General features: G+C 32.9%; 2 protein-coding genes across 2 annotated transcripts in view; both read left to right on the top strand.

Annotated features, from left to right (window-relative positions):
* The window catches only part of LOC139857826 (uncharacterized), a 398,536-nt gene that overhangs the window by 18,097 nt on the left and 362,668 nt on the right, over positions 1 to 17,771 (top strand). The gene's annotated exons all lie outside the window — the stretch shown is intronic.
* On the top strand, positions 7,403 to 10,570 carry LOC139857069 (NAC domain-containing protein 17-like). The gene is made up of 3 exons (XM_071845779.1): positions 7,403 to 7,798; positions 8,660 to 9,568; positions 9,973 to 10,570. Exons 1-3 carry the CDS (start codon positions 7,588 to 7,590, stop codon positions 10,416 to 10,418), a joined length of 1,566 nt encoding a protein of 521 aa, XP_071701880.1. The 5' UTR covers positions 7,403 to 7,587; the 3' UTR covers positions 10,419 to 10,570.

The following is a 17,771-nucleotide window of genomic DNA, read 5'->3' as shown; positions in this document are numbered from 1 at the left end:
GAATCTTGATGGATTTTGTATGTACCTGTTAATTGTTGTTACAAATATGTTATATAGTTGTTATATGATGTTTTTAAGTGAGTTTCATGACCAGAACAAGCAAAAATCGAGTTTTGGGTGTAGAAAACCCAAAAATAGTGACTTGATGATGTTCTTCATCATCCGTACGAGTGACATCTTAACCGCACGGTTGCGCATGCATTTGAGGGCTCAACCATGCAGTTGAGGGCTCAACCGTGCGGTTGAGGGCTCAACCACGCTGTTAAGCACTTGTTAGCTTTTGGTAAAATTGAAAATGGCATAACTTTCACAAAGTAACTTCACTTTGATGAATAAACTATCGTTGGAATTGTCTTGAGGTCTACTTTCCAATGATAAGGTTTTAAGAAGCTAAATCAATTTGTATATTGGTCAGGAAAAGGGATTTTAGCGCGTATGTCCTGTTTTGCATGCGCTTGTATGATGATATTGATTAGATACATGATGTGGACTTATGAAATGATGAATATATGATGATATGACCTATTTTATAGTATGATTTGACTATAATATTGATTTGGATATGTATATTGACTTCGTTTGTGTTATTCTCAGGTGATAAGAATAAGGAAGAAGCTCATAGTTAGATAACTGAGCTGTTGTTGGTAATTAGTGAGTAGGATTATCTCATGGTGTAGTATACAGTAGCAATTTGAGCTACAATGTTTATATTGTTGTTAGTTGCCATGTTTAGTAGTTATGTTGTACCATTGATCGCAGTTTAGGGTTTCCATGCTTGTAGTAAGTATTAGTTGACTGTAGTAGTAGTTGTTGACTGGTTATTGGTTAATCCTAGATTAGAGTATCAATCTAATCAAGGATTGAGTGCAATGAGGGGTAGATTGTGGTGTTGATAATGTTTATGGGACCTTATGATCTTCTTTCACTTAGCATCAAGTGATCAATCACCATTTCCCGGTCTTGATCAAATTACCTTTGCCAAATTATGATTAATCCTCGGGCAAAGTCACGAGTGAATTACAAAGGCCATAACAATTGCACAGAATCAACAACCTGAAATGAGAGGCCATGCTCTCTATTTATAGGTTGGAATCTTCGCGGATTCAATGTTTGCGCACACTTTATTGTTCCGCAGTATTTATGCGGGATACTTTCGCAATCTTGATTTTATGCGGCCTTCCGCAACGTCTTAATATATTCTGCGCAGTTCTTGTTTATTCGCGCAACTTTGATTGCACTTGTTTTTGCTTTGCCTTTTGATTACACTTAAAATATGCATATACATGCCTATGTATATGATTAAGTCCTCCCAGTTTATTCTTTTATATTTTCACAGAAAATATAATATAATTAACTCTAAAAAAATGTAGTTAAAGACGCTTTTCCAAAAAACCCACACTGAGAAACAACGCAACGAATATGTTACCGTTAGGCTAAGGTAAAATAACGACTATATTAGCATTCCTTAAGTATTATCATGCATTTTATAGCAGTTAATTTGTACTGTTGGCATTCTCAATTACTCTATATATATCTCGGCAGATGTAATTTTGAGAAAACTCACATTGCTATTTCTCTTTCTTCCACTTGCGTAGCAAATCAATCAACTTTTAACAACTTCCAAATACCACCACTCACAATTATGAAGATCCAAGAAATAGATCAAAAGGAAAACCCAAAGAGCTTCATCGCTAATCGGCTCAAAAACCCAGAAGCAAAAATCCCCTCATCGTCATCCAAAAAGGATGCCGCTGCATCAACTGCAGAGGACACTGAAAGGAACAAGCGCAAGCTTGTGTCACCTATTCCTTTTCAAAAGAATAGGACTAGGAAAAGCACCACAAACTTGGTTGAAAATCCAATAGTTTCAGACTACAGTGCTGAAGCCAAAACTAGTAAGTTTGCTTTCGCGTATGAATTTTTCCATTGACAATTTTATGATGTATTAATGTTTCACATTACTGCGTGTTTCAATAACACAGTTACATAGGGGAAGCTTGATAAACTATTATACTCGTGCTGTATACCCAAAATGGGAACTACGAAATACATCTTACTAATCGCTACTAGTTGTCTCGAAACTTAATGAAGATATGGGTCACGCATCACCAAATTCAAATATATCTTGGTTCAAACTTGATATCATGGTCTGCTAGAAAACAAAATATTGTATCTAGGTCATCAACTGAATATGACTACAAAGCTCTAGCTGATACGATTCCTGAAATCACTTGGCTCGAATATCTTATACGTAAACTTCAAGTTCCAATGGCTACAATGCCTGCTCTCTGGTGTGACAATTATGGCGCCACTTACTTATAAGCTAATCCCATTTTCCATGCACGCACAAAGCATGTTGAAGTTGATTTTCACTTTGTTCGAGAAAAGGTAGATGCGAAGAAGCTCTCGATTCAGTTAATATCTGCTCATGATGTGTTTACCAAGCCACTCTTGTCACGACGATTTGAAAGCATTCGATTAAAGATGCAGGTCATTTCCCGCCCTTAGCTTGCGGGGGAATATTAGACAATCATTTATAAGTATAAGGCTATATTCTAATTATAGTTCAGAGATGGTTTATGTAATTATACCTTATATAAATAGAAGGCACAATGTACAGATATAATAGACACAAGAACTTACAGTTCAATATCTTTCTTTCTTTCTTTCTATATCAACTATTAACGTCGATCAAAAGTCAAAAACTTGGTCAAAAGTCGGTCAAATTGATTAAAATTGACGTAGTTTAGTATTACTTTGTTTGTATTATATTAACGATAATAACGATTATAAGTACAAAATGGTCACGGAGGTTTTTTGGCTTAAAATATGTGTGTATAAACGTCGGTCAATGTTCGTCTCGACCCCCGTCTCGACGTTTTAAGGTCCTAACCATCTCGACCCCGTTTCGCGTATATCTGAACCTTGAGTTGAGCCAATATCAGTGCAAAAAGACAACTGTTCCAAGATGAAGGTAAGCAAAATACAAGACATAACTATTGTCATCAGCTTAAAACAGATATAACTGACAAAAAATACAATTCCAAAACAGATAGCGAGGATTAGGATGCAATGAAGAAGAATGACCGAAGTTAAGAAAGAACGGCACCCTCTTTTGCGGATAACAATATACTAAAGAATGTCGGAGCTTAAATGTTATAGAGTTGAAAGTAAATTAACCTATTTGGACCCCTTTTAATCGTTATATCATTCTGGTGTCAATTTGGATAATGGTAGATTTCAACACGCCTGCTTCACACCCAAACGATTACACATATTCGCCACGAAGCGCGGACCTCAACATAAGTTAATACTATCAATTGATGTCAAATATTGATGTGTTACGAAATTTTAATTATTACATATTGACATATGAGTGTTGTTTATAAGTAAAGTACATTTTTAAAAATATTAATCATTAAATTATTATTAATTAATTATTAAATTATTATTAAACACTATACTAAATCTCAAACACTATAAACACTGTGAATAGTAATCGTGGACTGATATCAACAAAAACTTAATTTTCTGTTTTTTTCTTTAAATATTGGTTTTTTAACCCACTTCAAATTTTTTACTTTGTTCTATTTTTTCTCCTTTCTTGACTCAAACACTATAAACACTATGAATAGTAATCGTGGACTGATATCAACAAAAACTTATTTTTCTGATTTTTTCTTTAAATGCTGGTTTTTTTACCCACTACAAATTTTTTACTTTGTTCTATTTTTTCTCCTTTCTTGTTATCAAATTTCACCAACATTACACTATACTAAACCTCAAACACTATAAACACTATGAATAGTAATCGTGGACTGATATCAACAAAAACTTATTTTTCTGATTTTTTCTTTAAATGCTGGTTTTTTTACCCACTTCAAATTTTTTACTTTGTTCTATTTTTTCTCCTTTCTTGTTATCAAATTTCACCAACATTTCCCCCACACAACGCCGAGCACCATACCTCGTTCAATAGCAATATGTGACATTGGTTAAATAGCAATAGGCCTAAGAGTTTTATTTTATAAGATTCTCTTGTTTTAAATAAATTAACAGTTTGAAAAATCTAGGCTCTTTAAATAGTTGCTATATATTTTGTACCTTTTCAACTTGTTACGTAAGGTTTATTAAATAATACACTTTACATTTACGTACATACAAATCTAATGGTGAAACATAATTATTTATAAGTATGGCACACAAGTTTTCATTGAAACACAAACAAATTACATTTCACTTGATATTAACTCATTTACAAAGGTTAAATATATACTCCGTATAATATATAGTAACTCCGTATAATATATAGTAATATACTACATGTGATGTTACTAGTTACTAATCACGAAGGCTTGTCTGTGTAGTCACTGAGTTGCCCGATGAAAAACACCACCAGAGTTCGAATCTTGGCAAAGCCATTTCATTCAAAAAAGGAGTGTGACCAGAGGGTGCGCCTTGTGTACAATTCACTCGGTACCAGGTATCGCGCTCAGGGGCTTGATTACTCGAAGTTTACCCTATATGGGAAGTCAATGTACTCGTTTATAGGGGTTTTCCTCGCTAATCCACGAAGATGTTACTAGTTACTAAACAATTGAGATTGAAACATTAAAATTGATCATCTTCGTCGTGAGCTTTGTAATTTGGTGGATAAATCTGAGAACTACATGTTTGCTCTTTGTTCGATTAAATCTCGCATTTAGAATCGCGTTCAACTATGCATCTTAATATTTCCGGGTCAGTCTTTGGTGGATGACATATGGGAATGGCTTGACGGAGTGCTGATAACGGGTAAACAAAAAGTTCTTTTAAAAATCATTATTCTCTCGGTTACATGGAACATTTGGCGACTCCGTACTAGTATCGCATTCAAAGATTCAAGATTTTGTTTTTCGCATGTTTTGATGACATTTTGGTTTTTGATTTTAATTGGTTGTATTTTAGATACTCTAAGTCTAGAATTAACTAGACGACATGGTTGCAAAATCCTTTGTACTATTTGTAAATTTTTAACGCTTTTGATACCTATTTTCGGCTAGCGTATAACAGCTAACGTTCACAAGTATATGTACAAGTTTCTAGAATTAAGGGTAGGGGATATGTATTGTCAATTGATGTTTACCCTCGAGAAAATTGTCTCTGCAGACCCAGATCACGGCCTGGTTACCATGAGGTGGCTTAATCAATCTTTCCAGACCAAATGAGGATTTGGTCCGACTGGCGTTATGCGGCTTGGCTTGTTAGTTCTAGAGTGAGAAAGTACTATGTGAGAGAAAAAGTGTGTTATATGTTACAAGTCCTGTTATTGTAAAGTGATGACCCAGATAATCTATTTATAGGTGTCAGATCTCCCGAATGTTCAGAGGTACACGTGTCACTTTATTAGTGGTTACTTTATGCTAAAAGTTCGTAACCGACCTTGAGCTTTATATTGACATGGCATGTGTGTTGCTCACGTGCGCCTTATTTAGATATTAAGGACTTATGCATTTGATGCGGCCTGCGGGCTTACGCAAGATGCTGGACGATCCAAAATGTCATTTGTTTGAGCTTCCTGAACGGAGAACGCTAGACGAATAGCTGCCATCTTTTTCTTTTGATGTCATTCTAATGCCTTTAATTTATATATTTCTATGTCTAACTATCTTTTTATACATGTAAACTACAATATACTCGTACACCATTAAACGCCTTTTTAGTTTGTTATTAACAAAATTTTGTGTCGTTAATAAAAACACTTAAAACAATTGATATGTTAAGACATTAACGCTATAGGGGTGATTGTGTCATTAGCTCAAATTTTGGTAATGTGAATGTAATTAGAGCATTGTTGGATGATAACACTCATCCAATGAAACGTATGTATATTGTATATGCACACAAACAACGTACGGAGTATTACATTTGACCTGAAGGTGACAACACTTATCCAATTAGAAGTACGCACACAAGCAACTTTATCTACCAAAAATGCTGACATTCTGTGGAAAAATACTGTATAAAAATAAGAAACAGTTTTGGCCTTTGTCCTTTGAAAATGATCAAATCAATATATATATATATATATATATATATATATATATATATATATATATATATATATATATATATATATATATGTTTTGTAGCTAAAATATAAAGTTATAATAAAAATGATAAAACTTTATGCAAAAGTATTATTAGAGGACCGGATGTCGTTTGAATTTTCGTCGTTTCCATTAATCGGCGCCGTGGACGGGATGAAAAACGAGAATGTGCTGACGTTTTTGGCCGGCGTCCTTGGCTCATTGGGAGCAAATCGAGACTAGAGTTCAGCACATTATACCGATTAAAAATTAATTTTTTAATCGTTTGAGTTTTTATCATCAACTTTTTCACAACTATATAAATACGTACAATTTCATATTTTTTACACACATTCAACTCTATTTCATTCTTTTTCACTTCATGATCAAAGTTGACATTTCTTTCATTCCATAAAAAAAAATTCATTCCATAAAAAAAAGCATCTTTGAACATGTATGTGAGACCCATTTTCAAAAACGAGAACACAAAATTATAATTTCTATTGGGGAGGTAATTTGTACTGTACCTCGTAATACACTTACACTATGAAACTAAGTTTTTGGACCAATATATCTTTTCTCGAGTATTTTATTGTCATTATATAATTATTTTCATTAAAAGTTTAAATAATTAGTTTTTAAAAAAGTATATTAATGGTGTATAATAGTCAAAGGTTGAAAAAGACACGAGACGGGATCGAGACGGTCGGGACCTTAAAAATGTCGAGACGTGGTCGAGACGGGAGTCGACACAGGGGTCAACACGGACCTTGACTAACGTTGACTTATACACACACACACACACACATATTTTAAAGTCAAAAAACTTTTTTTGACTAGTTTGTATCTATAATCGATATTATCGTTAATACTTAATATAATAAAAGAAGTAACACTAAAATACGTTAATTTTGATCGATTTAACCGACTTTCGATCGATTTTAATCGAATTATTGACTTTTGACCAGCGTGTTGACCCAAACTTTCCCACATTTGACCCGAATTTTGACCATTGACCGACTTATTAGAACACGGAACGGGGTTGAGATTGAATGGTAACCAAAACGTCGCAACGGGCATCACAACAGACGTCGTTTTCAACATTGATAATAGTAGATCTTTTATAAAGATTAGCCATAAAAGCACCGTTTTTTAAACAATCAAATACATACTGCCAAAAGCCCAAAACTCAGGGGTAAGTACTGACAAAAGCTTAAAACATAAGGGGTAAATAGGTAATATAATCAAACTTCAAGATACTAGCTTCCAGGATATTTCGTTTTCTGATCACTAACACCAAATAAAAGCCCAATTAAAACCCATTCAAAGTCTTTATTCTCAAAAATCCCCAAAAGTCTTCCCCCCTTTGGGGTCACAATTCTTTTCCATCACGCTTCCTTCAAATCTCTCAAAAAATCACGTTTTGATCCAAACCCACTTGAAATCACTCACTCACTCACTGCCTATCACAAATTCTGTTTCAATCGAACGAGTAATTCTTATCTTTTATCCTAATTTGATGGGTTCTGAGTTGATTGATGCAGCTACGGTTTCAAAGTCAAGGTCAAAGTCGTCTGCCGGAAAATCGTTTCCACCAGGCTTTAGATTTCATCCGACTGATGAAGAATTGGTTCTTTATTATCTGAAAAGGAAGATCTGCCGGCGATCGGTAAAGCTTGATATTATCGGTGAAGTTGACGTTTATAAGTGGGACCCAGAAGAATTACCTGGTATGTATACATTTATTTTAATCAAAGTTACAATCTTTTCGTGTTTGTTGATTGTTATTTGATATTGGTGAGTGTTTCTTGTGTTGATTGGTATATGTCTGATGTTATTTCTTGCATTTTGATTGTAACGGGGTTCTGACTATGCCATTATTGGGTGATTAGGGTTTTGATTATATGTTGATCGTTGTTATCTTTTATATTGTTTAATCACAGGTTTGATGCTTGTTGAAACGTGTGTTTGTTTATATTGTTTCAGTATAAGTTTTGTGGTTAATTTAGCTTTTCATTTATATGATTATTACAGGGTTGAAACTGTGTCTGTTAATTTAGGTTTTATTCATTGTTTCTTGAATTATGTGTTGGATTGTGTATAGTTTGTTCACAGGGCTCTTATTTCTTGCAGTAATTTGATTAGTTTGATAATTTTTTTGCATTAGAAGGTTGTTGTCATTGAAAGTCGAAACGTGATAAGCCTATTGTATAGTATGTCCGTAACCATGATTAGTTTATTATTTTGGACCAATCTAGTTTTGTATTAGTATGTCCGTAACCATGATTAGTTTATTATTAGCTGCAAGTTAGTTTAGTAGCAAATGAGAGTAAAGTCACTAAATTCCTTTTTTTTACTTGATTAATTTTGTTTAACCAGTTAATACCTTCAAAGGTGATTAGGAGCACATCCGAAAGTAGTATTCTTGGTCACTTTTTGTTGTACGCTGAAATTTTTTTTGATCGTTTAATTGGATTTGTGAGGGACATTTTGATATGTTTATTACACGTTAATCCTTATTTTGTATGATGATGATGATGATGATGATGATATACATTACTAACCAATGTCTTCTCATATGCTACATGCAGGGCTATCTAAACTTAAAACTGGTGATAGGCAATGGTTCTTTTTCAGCCCTCGAGATAGAAAATACCCGAATGGTAGATCAAGTCGAGCAACGAGGAATGGCTACTGGAAAGCAACCGGAAAAGACCGAAACATCAAGCGTAAATCATTTCCTGCTGGGATTAAAAAAACCTTGGTCTATTACCATGGCCGTGCACCCACAGGCCTACGAACTGATTGGGTCATGCACGAGTACACCATGGACGAAGAAGAGCTAAAAAGATGCCTGTGTGAACAAGATCACTTGGTCCTGTACAAAATATTCAAGAAAAGTGGGCCTGGGCCTAAAAACGGCGAGCAGTACGGTGCACCGTTTGTAGAGGAAGAATGGAGTGATGACGAATTTGTGGATATTGATTCTCGTGTGGTCCAGAAGCTTAACCCGATTCCTGTAAATGAATTTGGAAATACACGTGATGAGGGTGAAAATTTGCTATCTAACGATATCGTGGAGTACTTGAACAAAATTGTTGACGAGCCCGAACTTCTTCCACCTCTTCCTCAAATTTCGGATAAACCCGAAAACTGTTTGCTCGAGGGTTCTTCGAGCGTAGTTGAGAAGCTGTTCGATGAGGATTTTCTAGAAATGGATGATCTGATTGGGCCACAACTGGGATCCTGTAACTCAGGCTTGCAGTTTGCTGATTTTGATTCTTTTTCAGAGTTTGGAACCCGACACATTGAACTTCAGGGAGCTTATATGGATAACTTGGATTATGGGCCCGAAAACTCGGGCCTTGTGAGTGAAGTTACGAATCGTGATTACGTAGTGAATGATGAGCTTCCGATAAGCTATGACCTTTGGAATCACGACCAAGGAATTAGCAGCATAATGACAATTCAGGATCCCGTTTCTAACCCATCGTCATCAGGTACTGAAATAGATTATTAAAATCGGCACTACAACAAGTAATGTTATTTTTGCACTGTTTATGTAAATGTGGTTAAGTGATAAATTCATGTCACACTTATTTGGTACTAGAAATGCTTAACTTTTTATATCTTTAACGAAAATGATATGAACTCGTACACTTGCAATTGGATAGAAGCAAGTAAGAAGTTTACAATCAATCATATTATGTATTATTCTGTATTATGCATATACGTTCAGCTAACGTTATCAAGCTTGTGATCAGATGGACAATGGCAAGAGCTCTCGAGCCCGACTCGGGGAGTTCAAAACCAAGCTATTTAAGCCCGTTTCACAAGCGGTATAAAAAATCATTGGCTGATGATGTATTTTTTTTTTTTCATTCTATTTTCGTGATGTTTTTAGGTGTGGTATTAGAAGAAAATTCGGGGATATCTAAATCTAAAAATAGTATAAATGAATGTTCCGAAAACAACATGAAGGATAACACAGAATCGTGGTTCTCGTCTGCGTTGTGGTCTTTTGTTGACGCGATACCAACAACTCCAGCTTCAGCCTCAGAAAGCAGTGCACTTGTGAACAAGGCGTTTGAGCGCCTGTCAAGCTTTAGCAGGATTCAAAGCGTAAGTTTACCAACAGCAACAGCTGGTGCTGATAGCGGTAACTCTACTACAAAGAGGTCAGAGAAACCGAAACCATCCATATCGATATCATCATCAACTACTAGTACTCGTAGTAGTAGTAGTAGTAGGGGTATTGTATATTTTTCTGTACTTGGAGTATTGTGTGCTGTCTTATGGGTATTTATAGGGTCATCTATCGAACTGTTAGATAGATTTGTATGGTGGTAATTATTATTATGAGTATAAGGATAATAATAATTTAGCCCTAACATTTTCAGTATCCAAGTGATGGTAATTGTAGCTAACTAGTCGAGCTGTCTGAGGTTTGTTTGATGGATGGTCTAATGTCGAAATAAAACATGATTTTTTTTGTTGGTAAATCGCTTAAACTAAATGATTTGAGAAGTGAGTCTGCAAATGGGCTGAGTTTTCATCGAGCACCTCGAGGTTCAATATGAGACTGGGCGCGAGAGTAGTGAGACATATATCGAGTTAGAGCGTGAGACGTAAGACATATCGAGTCAGGCTTTGAGCTCACAGAAGCTGGATTTGACTTTTTTTTTTTTCTTCTTTTTTCCATCTTCGTGAAGTTTTGTGATTTAATAGTGAGGATCATTTTTGATTCATTTTTATAGTTATAGTTATAATTATGACGCTTGTTTTTCTTTAGGCTAAACTATAGACGTTCTATGATCATCACTTGTAGTAAAGTTGATCACTGTAGATAAAATTACTAATATCGTTATATTTGCAAGTATCATTAATGGCGAATTTTTGTAACTACTTTGTAAATATTCTTTTTTTTTTTTTTTTTTTTTTTTTTTGAGAAGAAAATGTAGTATCTAGTTCGCGTTAACTTGAAAGTAAAAGGCTAAACATAATTTTATACAGTAGTATATATTGAACCTTGTTGTAAAATGACATGATAATGGAAACTTAAATAAATATATTCATCATCGCATGGGTTAGTGAATACACAATTACAGATAGTGATTAGTTCTGTTTCTTGTGAAGAAACAACAAATAAGATTAAGATGATTAGATTAGAAACTTACTAATTAATATGCTGCGTTTTAATATGTAGGGGGTGAATCTATTATCTATCTATATGCAGGTATTTAAACAGATACGGTCTACGGTTAGCAACAAAAACAAGACAATAAAATGGTGTGCTGACAATGAAGTTATGAAGATATAAGTAAACTTAAGATCGAAGATATGGGATCCACATGTCGTTTAATATTTTGTGCCCAATAATGTTTTAGTAATGTCAATGCTACAAGTTTTGTAATCTGTTTTATTTTTGAACGAGTTAATGTTAGTGAAGATCAACATATTAGCATTCATATCAATATTACAAAAAGATTATATATTACCAAAAAAGAATACTTGTGTGTTATCTTGTGATCTTTTAGCATATCTAGGGAAATGAGGTTGGATGATATATCGTTAAATATTACCGAGTATATACAGTAACAAATACAGTTGCATATGAAATTATGAAAGTCACCATAACAAAGCAGTAGCATTATAACCTGAAAACAGTAAAAGTTACAGAGATCAAACCGTTTACTTAGATTATGTATGTCAATCGTATGATGATATACAGGATAGAATTTACAGAAACGCCCTCTTTCTTGTCTTTGCAAGTTGCAACAACATGAGATGCCAACTTGCCTGGTCTCTACGCTTTGAGGATTGTCTCTTAGCGTATTTGTGCTTAGCTGTGTAACTTTGTTTCGGGTTTAATTTATTTACCGGGTAGAATTTACCCTTTACCCAAAAAAAAAAAATTAATAATAATAAATCTATAGACTTGATAGGTAAATCTATAGACTTGTGTGGTGATTTAACCCATTTATTATATGAACTGCTCCGCTGCTTTCTGTTTTATTTTAATGGGTCAAATGTGTATAATACAAAAGGTTGAGCTATATGGGTCAGATAGTTCAAATACTTCCCAAAGGGTGACTTTATCATATTCATATTCATATTCATATTATGTATATGCAACATATAATTAAAGACATAACAATTACTGAGATAGTCGATGTGGGCAAACCGGCAAAGGGTGTTTGGCTGTTTGTGGGTCAACCCAACCCATTTTTGTGATGACCCGGAAATTTCCGATCAAATTTAAACTTAAATCTTTATATGTTTCCGACACGATAAGCAAAGTCTGTAATATTGAAATCTCAAAAACTTTGAAACTGTGTTCATGTATTCATTTACCCTTCGACTGCTCTCGACGATTCACGAACAATTGTTTGTAAATAAATATGTATACACAAATATAAATGTAAGTATACATATAATAATTTGAAATTATAAAATTTAAACATTTAAAATTAAATATGTAAAATAAGATACAAAATAATTAAGAGTAACTTAAAATGAAGCTACATATATAAATATATATGATATATTGTTATTACTATTATCATTAAGAATTATTATTATAAATTATTATTATTATCATTATTATGATTAATAGAAAATAACACAATTTATTTTATCATTAATAATATTATTATGATTATTAGTATTATTAGTATAATTAATAATATAATTATTATATTATTATTATTATTGTTATTATTATCTATTTAATAACAACAATTAAATACAAAATATAAATACTGACACACACATATATATATATATATATATATATATATATATATATATATATATATATATATATATATCCCGGGATCAATTTCAAATCTTTTTACATAACTGTAGGTGATTGAATAACAGTACAAATTATTTACAATATGAACAAATTCTGTTAGTAGTCATATTCATCTTTTTTATATTTTATTTTACTTTCCCTGTGTTCGTTGTCTATTGAGAACCTTTACACCTTGTACATTATATAAACTAACAATCTGTAATTCAGCCATTTGGAATTCTTTTCTAGTATCATTATCAATTACCAAGTATATCAAAACCAATCATCATATTCCAATTCATCAACTTGCAATCACTACAAATCAAACCCATCACCCCACTATCTCGTTTTCTTTCTATTTCAGATCCTTTTCACTAGTAATTTATGTAATATAAACAAATATTCACTTGATCAATATCACTTTCCTGGTAACAACTAACCACATCTATTATTATTATCTGCTATATATATCCTGTACAATATATATACATTACATAACATATAATTACAGAGAGATATATATAGTTTATATATACACATACATATACAACCTTGATCAACCCGCCACCACACTCATCCTCCACCATGGTGAACCGCAATCCTCAACACCTTGATTCACACTCCATCACCACCTTATCACCCTATGGACCACCTTACACCACCACTCTTTCTCTCCCTTATTTCCTCTCTCTCCTTTTCTGTTTTGAAACCAAATATAAACCGTAGTCACCACCATCGAGCTATGAAAATTATTATCACAATAACCATTGTATAGCCTACTACTACTTCCTGTTTCTTTTTATTTGAATGAGCCAAGAACCCCATCTTTATCTCCCTCTCTCCTTATCTATTTCCTACTCTTATTCGAAAACCCATCACATTACCATAAATCATTAAACGATTATTGTTGTGGTTTTCGGTTGTAACATACTCAAACAACCACTCTTAAAACTGAATACTATGTTGTTAGTTGCTGCTATCCTTCGAACACCAACAACCCACAACAAACACCCTTTTATGTTCTCCTTCATTCCTTCGCTGCTTCTATCTTATTTCTATCCATATCCCGTTCGTTTTCTAATTCAGTCCAAGAATGAACAATCAAAACAAACCCACATGACCTGTATTGTTGCTGATACTGCTCGTAATTTTTTTTATCCTAGCCTTATATGAAATGTCCCGTTCTTATTGATTAAAAACGTTCCATATTAATTGATTTCGTTGCGAGGTTTTGACTTCTATATGAGACGTTTTTCAAAGACTGCATTCATTTTAAAACAAACCATAACCTTTATTTCATCAATAAAGGTTTAAAAAGCTTTACGTAGATTATCAAATAATGATAATCTAAAATATCCTGTTTACACACGACCATTACATAATGGTTTACAATACAAATATGTCACAACAAAATAAATTTCTTGAATGCAGTTTTTACACAATATCATACAAGCATGGACTCCAAATCTCGTCCTTATTTAAGTATGCGACAGCGGAAGCTCTTAATAATCACCTGAGAATAAACATGCTTAAAACGTCAACAAAAATGTTGGTGAGTTATAGGTTTAACCTATATATATCAAATCATAATAATAGACCACAAGATTTCATATTTCAATACACATCCCATACATAGAGATAAAAATCATTCATATGGTGAACACCTGGTAACCGACATTAACAAGATGCATATATAAGAATATCCCCATCATTCCGGGACACCCTTCGGATATGATATAAATTTCAAAGTACTAAAGCATCCGGTACTTTGGATGGGGTTTGTTAGGCCCAATAGATCTATCTTTAGGATTCGCGTCAATTAGGGTGTCTGTTCCCTAATTCTTAGATTACCAGACTTAATAAAAAGGGGCATATTCGATTTCGATAATTCAACCATAGAATGTAGTTTCACGTACTTGTGTCTATTTTGTAAATCATTTATAAAACCTGCATGTATTCTCATCCCAAAAATATTAGATTTTAAAAGTGGGACTATAACTCACTTTCACAGATTTTTACTTCGTCGGGAAGTAAGACTTGGCCACTGGTTGATTCACGAACCTATAACAATATATACATATATATATCAAAGTATGTTCAAAATATATTTACAACACTTTTAATATATTTTGATGTTTTAAGTTTATTAAGTCAGCTGTCCTCGTTAGTAACCTACAACTAGTTGTCCACAGTTAGATGTACAGAAATAAATCGATAAATATTATCTTGAATCAATCTACGACCCAGTGTATACGTATCTCAGTATTGATCACAACTCAAACTATATATATTTTGGAATCAACCTCAACCCTGTATAGCTAACTCCAACATTCACATATAGAGTGTCTATGGTTGTTCCGAAATATATATAGATGTGTCGACATGATAGGTCGAAACATTATATACGTGTCTATGGTATCTCAAGATTACATAATATACAATACAAGTTGATTAAGTTATGGTTGGAATAGATTTGTTACCAATTTTCACGTAGCTAAAATGAGAAAAATTATCCAATCTTGTTTTACCCATAACTTCTTCATTTTAAATCCGTTTTAAGTGAATCAAATTGCTATGGTTTCATATTGAACTCTATTTTATGAATCCAAACAGAAAAAGTATAGGTTTATAGTCAGAAAAATAAGTTACAAGTCATTTTTGTAAAGGTAGTCATTTCAGTCGAAAGAACGACGTCTAGATGACCATTTTAGAAAACATACTTCCACTTTGAGTTTAACCATAATTTTTGGATATAGTTTCATGTTCATAATAAAAATCATTTTCTCAGAATAACAACTTTTAAATCAAAGTTTATCATAGTTTTTAATTAACTAACCCAAAACAGCCCGCGGTGTTACTACGACGGCGTAAATCTGGTTATACGGTATTTTTCGTGTTTCCAGGTTTTAAATCATTAAGTTAGCATATCATATAGATATAGAACATGTGTTTAGTTGATTTTAAAAGTCAAGTTAGAAGGATTAACTTTTGTTTGCGAACAAGTTTAGAATTAACTAAACTATGTTCTAGTGATTACAAGTTTAAACCTTCAAATAAGATAGCTTTATATGTATGAATCGAATGATGTTATGAACATAATTACTACCTTAAGTTCCTTGGATAAACCTACTGGAAAAGATAAAAATGGATCTAGCTTCAACGGATCCTTGGATGGCTCGAAGTTCTTGAAGCAGAATCATGACACGAAAACAAGTTCAAGTAAGATCATCACTTGAAATAAGATTGTTATAGTTATAGAAATTGAACCAAAGTTTGAATATGATTATTACCTTGTATTAGAATGATAACCTACTGTAAGAAACAAAGATTTCTTGAGGTTGGATGATCACCTTACAAGATTGGAAGTGAGCTAGCAAACTTGAAAGTATTCTTGATTTTATGTAACTAGAACTTGTAGAATATATGAAGAACACTTAGAACTTGAAGATAGAACTTAAGAGAGATCAATTAGATGAAGAAAATTGAAGAATGAAAGTGTTTGTAGGTGTTTTTGGTCGTTGGTGTATGGATTAGATATAAAGGATATGTAATTTTGTTTTCATGTAAATAAGTCATGAATGATTACTCATATTTTTGTAATTTTATGAGATATTTCATGCTAGTTGCCAAATGATGGTTCCCACATGTGTTAGGTGACTCACATGGGCTGCTAAGAGCTGATCATTGGAGTGTATATACCAATAGTACATGCATCTAAAAGCTGTGTATTGTACGAGTACGAATACGGGTGCATACGAGTAGAATTGTTGATAAAACTGAACGAGGATGTAATTGTAAGCATTTTTATTAAGTAGAAGTATTTTTATAAGTGTATTGAAGTCTTTCAAAAGTGTATAAATACATATTAAAACACTACATGTATATACATTTTAACTGAGTCGTTAAGTCATCGTTAGTCGTTACATGTAAGTGTTGTTTTGAAACCTTTAGGTTAACGATCTTGTTAAATGTTGTTAACCTAATGTTTATAATATCAAATGAGATTTTAAATTATTATATTATCATGATACTATCATGTATGAATATCTCTTAATATGATATATATACTTTAAATGTCTTTACAACGATAATCGTTACATATATGTCTCGTTTAAAAATCATTAAGTTAGTAGTCTTGTTTTTACATATGTAGTTCATTGTTAATATACTTAATGATATGTTTACTTATCATAGTATCATGTTAACTATATATATATCCATATATATATGTCATCATATAGTTTTTACAAGTTTTAACGTTCGTGAATCACCGGTCACCTTGGGTGGTCAATTGTCTATATGAAACATATTTCAATTAATCAAGTCTTAACAAGTTTGATTGCTTAACATGTTGGAAACATTTAATCATGTAAATATCAATCTCAATTAATATATATAAACATGGAAAAGTTCGGGTCACTACATTATATTCTGTCGCTACTGTTACAGCAACTTTAATGCTTCAACCGTCACCATGTAACCACCTTCAAACCATCACCAATCGAACTGCTGCTCTTCGAACCATTAACCTGTTTATGTTTCCTGTCGTGTTGATTGGATCCATCATCACCATCATTCGATTTAGTACTTTAGCTAAAAACCCACCTTCTTGTTTAAATTATACACACCTGCTTATTATTATTCGATGATGATCAACAGCCATTTAATTTCGACTGCTACTGCTGCTCGTGATATTTTATGATCGGTCCAATTCAACGATGTTGTGGTCTAATGAAGGTTGTAGTTGATGAGGTCAATTAAGATGATTAAAGATGATTTTTTTTTTGTTATTCGACAATGGAGAAGAAAGATGGGATATATGATCCCAGATCTTGAAAAAGGAGTGATATATTTTTTTAAAAACAGATTCCACTTGGTTTATTTTAATGTTTATCTGTGAAGTAGTG

This window comes from Rutidosis leptorrhynchoides, chromosome 7 (genome assembly GCF_046630445.1).
Source record: "Rutidosis leptorrhynchoides isolate AG116_Rl617_1_P2 chromosome 7, CSIRO_AGI_Rlap_v1, whole genome shotgun sequence".
Taxonomy (NCBI): Eukaryota; Viridiplantae; Streptophyta; class Magnoliopsida; order Asterales; family Asteraceae; genus Rutidosis; species Rutidosis leptorrhynchoides.
Note: the sequence above shows the minus strand (reverse complement) of the source record. Positions and strands in the feature narration are given on the sequence as shown.

Excerpts from the sequence above, each read along its gene's own strand:
- LOC139857069 (XM_071845779.1), top strand. The coding sequence starts at position 7,588 with ATGGGTTCTGAGTTGATTGATGCAGCTACGGTTTCAAAGTCAAGGTCA. Across the intron at positions 7,799-8,659 it reads GGACCCAGAAGAATTACCTG|GGCTATCTAAACTTAAAACT; the intron begins GTATGTATACAT and ends TGCTACATGCAG. Across the intron at positions 9,569-9,972 it reads TTCTAACCCATCGTCATCAG|GTGTGGTATTAGAAGAAAAT; the intron begins GTACTGAAATAG and ends TGATGTTTTTAG.